Source organism: Ascaphus truei, chromosome 18 (assembly GCF_040206685.1).
Source record: "Ascaphus truei isolate aAscTru1 chromosome 18, aAscTru1.hap1, whole genome shotgun sequence".
Lineage (NCBI taxonomy): Eukaryota > Metazoa > Chordata > Amphibia > Anura > Ascaphidae > Ascaphus > Ascaphus truei.
The window spans coordinates 33,026,213-33,040,889 of record NC_134500.1 but is presented as its reverse complement, the minus strand read 5'-3'; the positions used below and the strand labels follow the sequence as shown (position 1 = coordinate 33,040,889).

The 14,677-nt window shown below is 55.1% G+C and overlaps 1 protein-coding gene across 2 annotated transcripts in view; it reads right to left on the bottom strand.

Moving 5' to 3' along the window:
- Positions 1 to 14,677, bottom strand: part of LOC142469132 (stimulated by retinoic acid gene 6 protein-like) — a 105,149-nt gene that overhangs the window by 22,159 nt on the left and 68,313 nt on the right. For both annotated transcript variants that reach the window (XM_075576065.1, XM_075576064.1), the window contains exons 10-13: positions 12,753 to 12,873; positions 12,590 to 12,665; positions 11,459 to 11,528; positions 10,896 to 10,944 (exon numbers count right to left, since the gene is read on the bottom strand). In XM_075576065.1, coding sequence (XP_075432180.1) covers positions 10,896 to 10,944; positions 11,459 to 11,528; positions 12,590 to 12,665; positions 12,753 to 12,873 — 316 coding nt within the window. The remainder of the gene's footprint in view (positions 1 to 10,895; positions 10,945 to 11,458; positions 11,529 to 12,589; positions 12,666 to 12,752; positions 12,874 to 14,677) is intronic.

Below are 14,677 nucleotides of genomic sequence, written 5' to 3'. Positions count from 1 at the left end.
CACCTCTCACCTACCCCACAGCAACAAAGCATTACACGCGGCTTCCACCTCTCACCTACCCCACAGCAACAAAGCATCACACGCGGCTTCCACCTCTCACCTACCCCACAGCAAAAAAGCATCACACGCGGCTTCCACCTCTCACCTACCCCACAACAACAAAGCATCACACGCGGCTTCCACCTCTCACCTACCCCACGGCAACAAAGCATCACACGCGGCTTCCACCTCTCACCTACCCCACGGCAACAAAGCATCACACGCGGCTTCCACCTCCACCTACCCCACAGCAACAAAGCATCACACGCGGCTTCCACCTATCACCTACCCCACAGCAACAAAGCATCACACGCGGCTTCCACCTCTCACCTACCCCACAGCAACAAAGCTTCACACGCGGCTTCCACCTCTCACCTACCCCACAGCAACAAAGCATCACACGCGGCTTCCACCTCTCACCTACCCCACAGCAACAAAGCATCACACGCGGCTTCCACCTCTCACCTACCCCACAGCAACAAAGCTTCACACGCGGCTTCCACCTCTGACCTACCCCACAGCAACAAAGCTTCACACGCGGCTTCCATCTCTCACCTGCCCCACAGCAACAAAGCATCACACGCGGCTTCAACCTCTCACCTACCCCACGGCAACAAAGCTTCACAAGCGGCTTCCACCTCTCACCTACCCCACGGCAACAAAGCTTCACACGCGGCTTCCACCTCTCACCTACCCCACAGCAACAAAGCATCACACGCGGCTTCCACCTCTCACCTGCTCCACAGCAACAAAGCATCACACGCGGCTTCTACCTCTCACCTACCCCACAGCAACAAAGCTTCACACGCGGCTTCCACCTCTCACCTGCCCCACAGCAACAAAGCATCACACGCGGCTTCCACCTCTCACCTACCCCACAGCAACAAAGCATCACACACGGCTTCCACCTCTCACCTACCCCACAGCAACAAAGCTTCACACGCGGCTTCCACCTCTCACCTACCCCACAGCAACAAAGCATCACACGCGGCTTCCACCTCTCACCTACCCCACAGCAACAAAGCATCACACGCGGCTTCCACATCTCACCTACCCCACAGCAACAAAGCTTCACACGCGGCTTCCACCTCTCACCTACCCCACAGCAACAAAGCATCACACGCGGCTTCCACCTCTCACCTACCCCACAGCAACAAAGCTTCACACGCGGCTTCCACCTCTCACCTACCCCACAGCAACAAAGCATCACACGCGGCTTCCACCTCTCACCTACCCCACAGCAACAAAGCGTCACACGCGGCTTCCACCTCTCACCTACCCCACAGCAACAAAGCTTCACACGCGGCTTCCACCTCTCACCTACCCCACAGCAACAAAGCTTCACACGCGGCTTCCACCTCTCACCTACCCCACAGCAACAAAGCATCACACGCGGCTTCCACCTCTCACCTACCCCACAGCAACAAAGCTTCACACGCGGCTTCCACCTCTCACCTACCCCACAGCAACAAAGCATCACACGCGGCTTCCACCTCTCACCTACCCCACAGCAACAAAGCGTCACACGCGGCTTCCACCTCTCACCTACCCCACAGCAACAAAGCATCACACGCGGCTTCCACCTCTCACCTACCCCACAGCAACAAAGCTTCACACGCGGCTTCCACATCTCACCTACCCCACAGCAACAAAGCATCACACGCGGCTTCCACCTCTCACCTACCCCACAGCAACAAAGCATCACACGCGGCTTCCACCTCTCACCTACCCCACAGCAACAAAGCTTCACACGCGGCTTCCACATCTCACCTACCCCACAGCAACAAAGCTTCACACGCGGCTTCCACCTCTCACCTACCCCACAGCAACAAAGCATCACACGCGGCTTCCACCTCTCACCTACCCCACAGCAACAAAGCTTCACACGCGGCTTCCACCTCTCACCTACCCCACAGCAACAAAGCTTCACACGCGGCTTCCACCTCTCACCTACCCCACAGCAACAAAGCATCACACGCGGCTTCCACCTCTCACCTACCCCACAGCAACAAAGCATTACACGCGGCTTCCACCTCTCACCTACCCCACAGCAACAAAGCATCACACGCGGCTTCCACCTCTCACCTACCCCACAGCAAAAAAGCATCACACGCGGCTTCCACCTCTCACCTACCCCACAACAACAAAGCATCACACGCGGCTTCCACCTCTCACCTACCCCACGGCAACAAAGCATCACACGCGGCTTCCACCTCTCACCTACCCCACGGCAACAAAGCATCACACGCGGCTTCCACCTCCACCTACCCCACAGCAACAAAGCATCACACGCGGCTTCCACCTATCACCTACCCCACAGCAACAAAGCATCACACGCGGCTTCCACCTCTCACCTACCCCACAGCAACAAAGCTTCACACGCGGCTTCCACCTCTCACCTACCCCACAGCAACAAAGCATCACACGCGGCTTCCACCTCTCACCTACCCCACAGCAACAAAGCATCACACGCGGCTTCCACCTCTCACCTACCCCACAGCAACAAAGCTTCACACGCGGCTTCCACCTCTGACCTACCCCACAGCAACAAAGCTTCACACGCGGCTTCCACCTCTCACCTGCCCCACAGCAACAAAGCATCACACGCGGCTTCAACCTCTCACCTACCCCACGGCAACAAAGCTTCACAAGCGGCTTCCACCTCTCACCTACCCCACGGCAACAAAGCTTCACACGCGGCTTCCACCTCTCACCTACCCCACAGCAACAAAGCATCACACGCGGCTTCCACCTCTCACCTGCTCCACAGCAACAAAGCATCACACGCGGCTTCTACCTCTCACCTACCCCACAGCAACAAAGCATCACACGCGGCTTCCACCTCTCACCTACCCCACAGCAACAAAGCTTCACACGCGGCTTCCACCTCTCACCTGCCCCACAGCAACAAAGCATCACACGCGGCTTCCACCTCTCACCTACCCCACAGCAACAAAGCATCACACACGGCTTCCACCTCTCACCTACCCCACAGCAACAAAGCTTCACACGCGGCTTCCACCTCTCACCTACCCCACAGCAACAAAGCATCACACGCGGCTTCCACCTCTCACCTACCCCACAGCAACAAAGCATCACACGCGGCTTCCACATCTCACCTACCCCACAGCAACAAAGCTTCACACGCGGCTTCCACCTCTCACCTACCCCACAGCAACAAAGCATCACACGCGGCTTCCACCTCTCACCTACCCCACAGCAACAAAGCTTCACACGCGGCTTCCACCTCTCACCTACCCCACAGCAACAAAGCATCACACGCGGCTTCCACCTCTCACCTACCCCACAGCAACAAAGCATCACACGCGGCTTCCACCTCTCACCTACCCCACAGCAACAAAGCTTCACACGCGGCTTCCACCTCTCACCTACCCCACAGCAACAAAGCTTCACACGCGGCTTCCACCTCTCACCTACCCCACAGCAACAAAGCATCACACGCGGCTTCCACCTCTCACCTACCCCACAGCAACAAAGCTTCACACGCGGCTTCCACCTCTCACCTACCCCACAGCAACAAAGCATCACACGCGGCTTCCACCTCTCACCTACCCCACAGCAACAAAGCATCACACGCGGCTTCCACCTCTCACCTACCCCACAGCAACAAAGCATCACATGCGGCTTCCACCTCTCACCTACCCCACAGCAACAAAGCATCACACGCGGCTTCCACCTCTCACCAACCCCACAGCAACAAAGCATCACACGCGGCTTCCACCTCTCACCTACCCCACGGCAACAAAGCATCACACGCGGTTTCCACCTATCACCTACCCCACAGCAACAAAGCATCACACGCGGCTTCCACCTCTCACCTACCCCACAGCAACAAAGCATCACACGCGGCTTCCACCTCTCACCTACCCCACAGCAACAAAGCATCACACGCGGCTTCCACCTCTCACCTACCCCACAGCAACAAAGCTTCACACGCGACTTCCGCCTCTCACCTACCCCACAGCAACAAAGCATCACACGCGGCTTCCACCTCTCACCTACCCCACAGCAACAAAGCTTCACACGCGGCTTCCACCTCTCACCTACCCCACAGCAAAAAAGCATCACACGCGGCTTCCACCTCTCACCTACCCCACAGCAACAAAGCTTCACACGCGGCTTCCGCCTCTCACCTACCCCACAGCAACAAAGCATCACACGCGGCTTCCACCTCTCACCTACCCCACAGCAACAAAGCTTCACACGCGGCTTCCACCTCTCACCTACCCCACAGCAACAAAGCATCACACGCGGCTTCCACCTCTCACCTACCCCACAGCAAAAAAGCTTCACACGCGGCTTCCACCTCTCACCTACCCCACAGCAACAAAGCTTCACACGCGGCTTCCACCTCTCACCTACCCCACAGCAACAAAGCATCACATGCGGCTTCCACATCTCACCTACCCCACAGCAACAAAGCTTCACACGCGGCTTCCATCTCCACCTACCCCACAGCAACAAAGCTTCACACGCGGCTTCCACCTCTCACCTACCCCACAGCAACAAAGCATCACACGCGGCTTCCACCTCTCACCAACCCCACAGCAACAAAGCTTCACACGCGGCTTCCACCTCTCACCTACCCCACAGCAACAAAGCATCACACGCGGCTTCCACCTCTCACCTGCCCCACAGCAACAAAGCTTCACACGCGGCTTCCACCTCTCACCTACCCCACAGCAACAAAGCTTCACACGCGGCTTCCACCTCTCACCTACCCCACAGCAACAAAGCATCACACGCGGCTTCCACCTCTCACCTACCCCACAGCAACAAAGCTTCACACGCGGCTTCCACCTCTCACCTGCCCCACAGCAACAAAGCATCACACGCGGCTTTCACCTCTCACCTACCCCACAGCAACAAAGCTTCACACGCGGCTTCCACCTCTCACCTGCCCCACAGCAACAAAGCATCACACGCGGCTTCCACCTCTCACCTACCCCACAGCAACAAAGCATCACACGCGGCTTCCACCTCTCACCTGCCCCACAGCAACAAAGCATCACACGCGGCTTCCACCTCTCACCTACCCCACAGCAACAAAGCATCACACGCGGCTTCCACCTCTCACCTACCCCACAGCAACAAAGCATCACACGCGGCTTCCACCTCTCACCTGCCCCACAGCAACAAAGCTTCACACGCGGCTTCCACCTCTCACCTACCCCACAGCAACAAAGCTTCACACGCGGCTTCCACCTCTCACCTGCCCCACAGCAACAAAGCATCACACGCGGCTTCCACCTCTCACCTACCCCACAGCAACAAAGCATCACACGCGGCTTCCACCTCTCACCTACCCCACGGCAACAAAGCTTCACACGCGGCTTCCACCTCTCACCTACCCCACAGCAACAAAGCTTCACACGCGGCTTCCACCTCTCACCTACCCCACAGCAACAAAGCATCACACGCGGCTTCCACCTCTCACCTACCCCACAGCAACAAAGCATCACATGCGGCTTTCACCTCTCACCTACCCCACAGCAACAAAGCGTCACACGCGGCTTCCACCTCTCACCTACCCCACAGCAACAAAGCATCACACGCGGCTTCCACCTCTCACCTACCCCACAGCAACAAAGCATCACACGCGGCTTCCACCTCTCACCTACCCCACAGCAACAAAGCATCACACGCGGCTTCCACCTCTCACCTACCCCACAGCAACAAAGCTTCAAACGTGGCTTCCACCTCTCACCTACCCCACAGCAACAAAGCTTCACACGCGGCTTCCACCTCTCACCTACCCCACAGCAACAAAGCATCACACGCGGCTTCCACCTCTCACCTACCCCACAGCAACAAAGCATCACACGCGGCTTCCACCTCTCACCTACCCCACAGCAACAAAGCTTCACACGCGGCTTCCACCTCTCACCTACCCCACAGCAACAAAGCATCACACGCGGCTTCCACCTCTCACCTACCCCACAGCAACAAAGCGTTACACGCGGCTTCCACCTCTCACCTACCCCACAGCAACAAAGCTTCACACGCGGCTTCCACCTCTCACCTACCCCACAGCAACAAAGCTTCACACGCGGCTTCCACCTCTCACCTACCCCACGACAACAAAGCATCACACGCGGCTTCCACCTCTCACCTACCCACAGCAACAAAGCTTCACACGCGGCTTCCATCTCTCACCTACCCCACAGCAACATAGCATCACACGCGGCTTCCACCTCTCACCTACCCCACAGCAACAAAGCTTCACACGCGGCTTCCACCTCTCACCTACCCCACAGCAACAAAGCTTCACACGCGGCTTCCACCTCTCACCTACCCCACAGCAACAAAGCTTCACACGCGGCTTCCACCTCTCACCTACCCCACAGCAACAAAGCATCACACGCGGCTTCCACCTCTCACCTACCCCACAGCAACAAAGCATCACACGCGGCTTCCACCTCTCACCTACCTCACAGCAACAAAGCTTCACACGCGGCTTCCACCTCTCACCTACCCCACAGCAACAAAGCATCACACGCGGCTTCCACCTCTCACCTACCCCACAGCAACAAAGCATCACACGCGGCTTCCACCTCTCACCTACCCCACAGCAACAAAGCTTCACACGCGGCTTCCACCTCTCACCTACCCCACAGCAACAAAGCATCACACGCGGCTTCCACATCTCACCTACCCCACAGCAACAAAGCATCACACGCGGCTTCCACATCTCACCTACCCCACAGCAACAAAGCTTCACACGCGGCTTCCACCTCTCACCTACCCCACAGCAACAAAGCATCACACGCGGCTTCCACCTCCACCTACCCCACAGCAACAAAGCTTCACACGCGGCTTCCACCTCTCACCTACCCCACAGCAACAAAGCATCACACGCGGCTTCCACCTCCACCTACCCCACAGCAACAAAGCTTCACACGCGGCTTCCACCTCTCACCTACCCCACAGCAACAAAGCCTCACACGCGGCTTCCACCTCTCACCTACCCCACAGCAACAAAGCATCACACGCGGCTTCCACCTCTCACCTACCCCACAGCAACAAAGCTTCACACGCGGCTTCCACCTCTCACCTACCCCACAGCAACAAAGCCTCACACGCGGCTTCCACCTCTCACCTACCCCACAGCAACAAAGCATCACACGCGGCTTCCACCTCTCACCTACCCCACAGCAACAAAGCATCACACGCGGCTTCCACCTCTCACCTACCCCACAGCAACAAAGCTTCACACGCGGCTTCCACCTCTCACCTACCCCACAGCAACAAAGCATCACACGCGGCTTCCACCTCTCACCTACCCCACAGCAACAAAGCATCACATGCGGCTTCCACCTCTCACCTACCCCACAGCAACAAAGCATCACATGCGGCTTCCACCTCTGACCTACCCCACAGCAACAAAGCATCACACGCGGCTTCCACCTCTCACCTACCCCACAGCAACAAAGCATCACACGCGGCTTCCACCTCTCACCTACCCCAGAGCAACAAAGCATCACACGCGGCTTCCACCTCTCACCTACCCCACGGCAACAAAGCTTCACACGCGGCTTCCACCTCTCACCTACCCCACGGCAACAAAGCATCACACGCGGCTTCCACCTCTCACCTACCCCACAGCAACAAAGCTTCACACGCGGCTTCCACCTCTCACCTACCCCACAGCAACAAAGCATCACACGCGGCTTCCACCTCTCACCTACCCCAGAGCAACAAAGCTTCACACGCGGCTTCCACCTCTCACCTACCCCACAGCAACAAAGCATCACACGCGGCTTCCACCTCTCACCTACCCCACAGAAACAAAGCATCACACGCGGCTTCCACCTCTCACCTACCCCACAGCAACAAAGCTTCACACGCGGCTTCCACCTCTCACCTACCCCACGGCAACAAAGCTTCACACGCGGCTTCCACCTCTCACCTACCCCACGGCAACAAAGCTTCACACGCGGCTTCCACCTCTCACCTACCCCACAGCAACAAAGCTTCACACGCGGCTTCCACCTCTCACCTACCCCACAGCAACAAAGCATCACACGCGGCTTCCACCTCTCACCTACCCCACAGCAACAAAGCTTCACACGCGGCTTCCACCTCTCACCTACCCCACAGCAACAAAGCTTCACACGCGGCTTCCACCTCTCACCTACCCCACAGCAACAAAGCTTCACACGCGGCTTCCACCTCTCACCTACCCCACAGCAACAAAGCTTCACACGCGGCTTCCACCTCTCACCTACCCCACAGCAACAAAGCTTCACACGCGGCTTCCACCTCTCACCTACCCCACAGCAACAAAGCATCACACGCGGCTTCCGCCTCTCACCTACCCCACAGCAACAAAGCTTCACACGCGGCTTCCGCCTCTCACCTACCCCACAGCAACAAAGCATCACACGCGGCTTCCGCCTCTCACCTACCCCACAGCAACAAAGCTTCACACGCGGCTTCCACCTCTCACCTACCCCACAGCAACAAAGCTTCACACGCGGCTTCCACCTCTCACCTACCCCACAGCAACAAAGCTTCACACGCGGCTTCCACCTCTCACCTACCCCACAGCAACAAAGCTTCACACGCGGCTTCCACCTCTCACCTACCCCACAGCAACAAAGCATCACACGCGGCTTCCACCTCTCACCTACCCCACAGCAACAAAGCATCACACGCGGCTTCCACCTCTCACCTACCTCACAGCAACAAAGCTTCACACGCGGCTTCCACCTCTCACCTACCCCACAGCAACAAAGCATCACACGCGGCTTCCACCTCTCACCTACCCCACAGCAACAAAGCATCACACGCGGCTTCCACCTCTCACCTACCCCACAGCAACAAAGCTTCACACGCGGCTTCCACCTCTCACCTACCCCACAGCAACAAAGCATCACACGCGGCTTCCACATCTCACCTACCCCACAGCAACAAAGCTTCACACGCGGCTTCCACCTCTCACCTACCCCACAGCAACAAAGCATCACACGCGGCTTCCACCCCAACCTACCCCACAGCAACAAAGCTTCACACGCGGCTTCCACCTCTCACCTACCCCACAGCAACAAAGCATCACACGCGGCTTCCACCTCCACCTACCCCACAGCAACAAAGCTTCACACGCGGCTTCCACCTCTCACCTACCCCACAGCAACAAAGCATCACACGCGGCTTCCACCTCTCACCTACCCCACAGCAACAAAGCTTCACACGCGGCTTCCACCTCTCACCTACCCCACACAACAAAGCATCACACGCGGCTTCCACCTCTCACCTACCCCACAGCAACAAAGCATCACACGCGGCTTCCACCTCTCACCTACCCCACAGCAACAAAGCATCACATGCGGCTACCACCTCTGACCTACCCCACAGCAACAAAGCATCACACGCGGCTTCCACCTCTCACCTACCCCACAGCAACAAAGCATCACACGCGGCTTCCACCTCTCACCTACCCCACAGCAACAAAGCATCACACGCGGCTTCCACCTCTCACCTACCCCACGGCAACAAAGCTTCACACGCGGCTTCCACCTCTCACCTACCCCACGGCAACAAAGCATCACACGCGGCTTCCACCTCTCACCTACCCCACGGCAACAAAGCTTCACACGCGGCTTCCACCTCTCACCTACCCCACGGCAACAAAGCATCACACGCGGCTTCCACCTCTCACCTACCCCACAGCAACAAAGCATCACACGCGGCTTCCACCTCTCACCTACCCCACGGCAACAAAGCTTCACACGCGGCTTCCACCTCTCACCTACCCCACGGCAACAAAGCATCACACGCGGCTTCCACCTCTCACCTACCCCACAGCAACAAAGCTTCACACGCGGCTTCCACCTCTCACCTACCCCACAGCAACAAAGCATCACACGCGGCTTCCACCTCTCACCTACCCCAGAGCAACAAAGCTTCACACGCGGCTTCCACCTCTCACCTACCCCACAGCAACAAAGCATCACACGCGGCTTCCACCTCTCACCTACCCCACAGCAACAAAGCATCACACGCGGCTTCCACCTCTCACCTACCCCACAGCAACAAAGCTTCACACGCGGCTTCCACCTCTCACCTACCCCACAGCAACAAAGCTTCACACGCGGCTTCCACCTCTCACCTACCCCACAGCAACAAAGCTTCACACGCGGCTTCCACCTCTCACCTACCCCACAGCAACAAAGCTTCACACGCGGCTTCCACCTCTCACCTACCCCACAGCAACAAAGCGTCACACGCGGCTTCCACCTCTCACCTACCCCAGAGCAACAAAGCTTCACACGCGGCTTCCACCTCTCACCAACCCCACAGCAACAAAGCGTCACACGCGGCTTCCACCTCTCACCTACCCCACAGCAACAAAGCATCACACGCGGCTTCCACCTCTCACCTACCCCACAGCAACAAAGCATCACACGCGGCTTCCACCTCTCACCTACCCCACAGCAACAAAGCTTCACACGCGGCTTCCACCTCTCACCTACCCCACAGCAACAAAGCATCACACGCGGCTTCCACCTCTCACCTACCCCACAGCAACAAAGCATCACACGCGGCTTCCACCTCTCACCTACCCCACAGCAACAAAGCATCACACGCGGCTTCCACCTCTCACCTACCCCACGGCAACAAAGCATCACACGCGGCTTCCACCTCTCACCTACCCCACAGCAACAAAGCATCACACGCGGCTTCCACCTCTCACCTACCCCACAGCAACAAAGCATCACACGCGGCTTCCACCTCTCACCTACCCCACGGCAACAAAGCATCACACGCGGCTTCCACCTCTCACCTACCCCACAGCAACAAAGCATCACACGCGGCTTCCACCTCTCACCTACCCCACAGCAAGTACGCAACCTGACTTCCGGTGTATCGGATGCTGGCTGCCTGCAAGACAAGCGTTAATTAATTAATTAATTAGGTTAGGCACAGTCACGCCACACGGCTCTATTCACAGGACCTGCTCTGTATTATATTGGAATCAAGGAGAGGACAGAGTCCCAAAGCAGGTCTTCTCTATCAAAAATAAGGCTGGCTTTTTTATTGATACTAGGGCAGAGGATCCAAAATGGAAACATAATGGCAGATAAGAGCACGTGTCCCATCCCGTGTGCCAGATAAGAACATGTGTCCCATCCCGTGTGCCTGATAAGAGCACGTGTCCCATCCCGTGTGCCCGATAAGAACATGTGTCCCATCCCGTGTGCCTGATAAGAGCACATGTCCCATCCCGTGTGCCCGATAACACGTGTCCCATCCGTGTGCCCGATAAGAGCACGTGTCCCATGTTAGCATTTACTAAACAGTGCTGCGCCTTGGCACACTGGGTTCTTTAAAGGCTTGGCGCTGTGCAGTACCCACGGGCCCACGTTTTCTATGTGAGAATAACTCCGTTTCTCACCAGAATAGCAGCAGGGCCGCTGGGGGGGCTGACGGCCGAGGTCCCTCTATACATTCTCCTCATCTGGTTCCTAGAAACACGGAGATAAACATCTTTTAAAACAGACCTTCCCTATGCCTGGGGACATATACATGTATTTCCTTCCGCTGTTTTAGTGACTTACTGATAAATAATGTCAGTCCCCGGCGGTTATCTTTTTATACCCAAGAAGATGGTTATATTTTCTTCACTGGGTGTTTTTGTTCTAAAAATGTTGTTTTGGTTGTTGGAACTCACACGGTTTTGGGGGTTTGTTAAAGAAAATATGGGAGAAAACATGAATGGGGGTTTTTTTTTTACATTTGGTTGAACTTTTTCAAACTGAAAAGTTTTGCCGACTTTCAAGCGACAGCAAACAAACCCGACCTGACGGCGATTCGGACGCTGGCCGCGGCTCCGACCTCACAGGGTGGCTCTGTATTCCGGATATGGACCCTGCTAACCTGCCCACCCTACTGGTCTTAGCTCAGACGCTTCAGCTAATTGGAGCAGTAACCCATGTGATGAACGCACAGTAGTAGTACACTGTAGGCCGGGGGGCTCAACTCCATTCCTCCAGCCCCCCCCCCCCCAACTGGTCAGGTCTCCAGGATATCCCTGCTTCAGCACAGGTGGCTGAATCAGAGGCTCAAAAGAATCAAAAGACTGAGCCTCTAATAGACCCACCTGTGCTGAAGCAGGGACGGATTGAGCCACCTGTGCTGAAGCTGGGATATCCTGAAAACCTGACCTGTTGGGGGGGGGGGTAGAGGGGTCTTAAGAAATGGAGTTGAGCACCTCAGACGTAGGCGACACACGCAGAGGTAATGACAGGAGACTTGCGTTTGGAAAAGTAAACATCGGCTTTTATTCAGCCAAAGTTCAGCAACTCAAAATACAGCTCCTTTCTCAGCTCCGGCAAGTAAAAGTCCATAGACATAACGTAGCACCGCAATATACGTCTGACCCGGTGTCCCTCTGCAGTCCAGGAACAGTAACCCTGTGAGCGGTCTCCTCCTGCCTCCTCCAGGCAGGGAGTAACCCCTTGCTGGCCGACACCCAACAGTCCAAGCTGTTGGTACCAGGCTTGCCCACATACTGGTTAAATGTTACCTGTAGCTGGCCATCACGTGGAAGACGTAAATGACGCTGGTGAAGACGGACGGGAAGGTGGAATAAAACCAGGATTCTGTGAAAATACCAAGGGGATGTGCTGCTGTAACATGGCACATATCTACAAATACACAGAAGAGAAACCCAGAGACCCCCAGCTGACCTTTTAACATATGTAAGATCCTCTTCGTCCGGTTAGCATAAGAGATGTTTACCATTGCCAGCGTCCACTTGTCCACGTCTACCACGGCTTTGGGTGACAGGTAGAAATCCACTAGAACAAACTGAACGAGAAAGCTGCCGTTACTTGTATTGCTAATTGGGGCCGTCACATCAGCCAATCAGAATGCTCCGTTGGTCAAGGGGTCCATCTCGCCACTAGGGGTACGCCATGCATGGAACGTTCAGAAATGGAGCAATCTGATTGGCTCTGGCTGTTGTCACGGATACATTAATGCTATCTCCACACTGCTCTTGAAATGTCCCATTCGCTCTCAGTTGAGATTCTAATCCGCCCTTCTGAGCAATCAACGCGTTTGCACACAGATGGACACATCTAATATACGTATGTGTATATACAGTGGCGAGAAAAAGTTTGTGAACCACTTAGGATATTCACATATTTCACCTATTTCAAACCTACAATGTTATTAGATCTTAGGTATTTCCACACACCTGTACGGTGAAGACCAAACTCACAAAGTTTCTGATCTTTATATAGGGTGGGGCTCCTAACCTCACCCCTGAAGATCTACCTAATTATTTAAACACCTGATTCTAATTATCCCCTTTAATTTAGCTGATAAAACTAGCGTTTCACTTACTTTTGCACATACCCTGACTCTTACTTATGCATTGTTTGTCTAATTCATACATCATTTTGTTTCAAAAGACATGGAATTGGTTAATATAAACCCTACTGGATATTTAAAAAAAAGACTGGTTTTGATTCAAGAAGGTTATCATGGAAAAACTATGGAATGTCCGTAATTATCATTGGGGTTCACAGACATTTTCTCGCCCCTCTATATAAATGATATAGGTTGGCTGGCTAACCTGGCACTACAAGCTGATGGTCCTGAGTGGAGATTGAGCCACTGTAGTTGACCTAAACATACAATCTTCACACAGCCTGGTAGCCTGGAGAGGGACGAGGTTATATCTGATAATATACAACAAAAGACAGGGGGTGCCCAATGCTACATGCAATTGGCAAAACATATACTGCTGCGGCAGCCTTTATTCTTACCTTTGCCACTAATTGGCCGGGGATTTACTCTGGCTGGTGCCGTGACTAAACAGCGCGCCAGCCGCATCCCCTCCGTGCACCCCCTCCACTTCGCGCGCATTTTTGTTCCCCTTCCCGACCCCCTAGCTGCTCCTGCCTTTGCCCCTCTGCTTCCCCGCACCCCCGCTTACCTCACTTCAACTTCAGGGGTGTCGGGGAAGCCGGGCGCGCCAAGTGACAGTGACGTCACAGTGACGCGCCGACATGCCGCCATCACCACGCGGCCCGCACGCGTCCAGCCGTGCGGTAAAGGTAAGAATAAAATATGACGCCAGTGTATGGTAATAAGTATAAAGTTGAAATACTTCAATAATAATAATAATTACTTGGTTATTTAGTTTAACCCTTTGGCCAAAGCGTCATAAGCCTGCATACCAACGCCAAGGTATAACCAAAATAATGCAGGTCCTACACTACACTGTGACCCCTTCCCGTTACCTCTGTATGAGGGGAAAGAACCGTAGTAGGTCCTGTTCTTGCAGCAAAGTGAAAGACCTCCCAAGTTAAAAAGGTGAGGAGGAGGAGTGAGCTCTATACTTATTACCATATATGTTTTGTCAATTGGATGTAGCATTGGGCAGCCCCTGTCTTTTGTTGTATACATTTGCCATGCCCAGTTGCAGTCTTTTTTGACATAAATATATATTCATGATGTGCTGGGTGTGGGAGTTTGAGCGTGCTGGGAATGTGTATATCTGATACTACGTAGACTCCTGTCCTGTAAAATACGCGGTTGACCTTTAACCTTCCTCCTTCCCTCCCAACACCCTCTCTGTCATGGCTGCAGGCGACAATAAGTC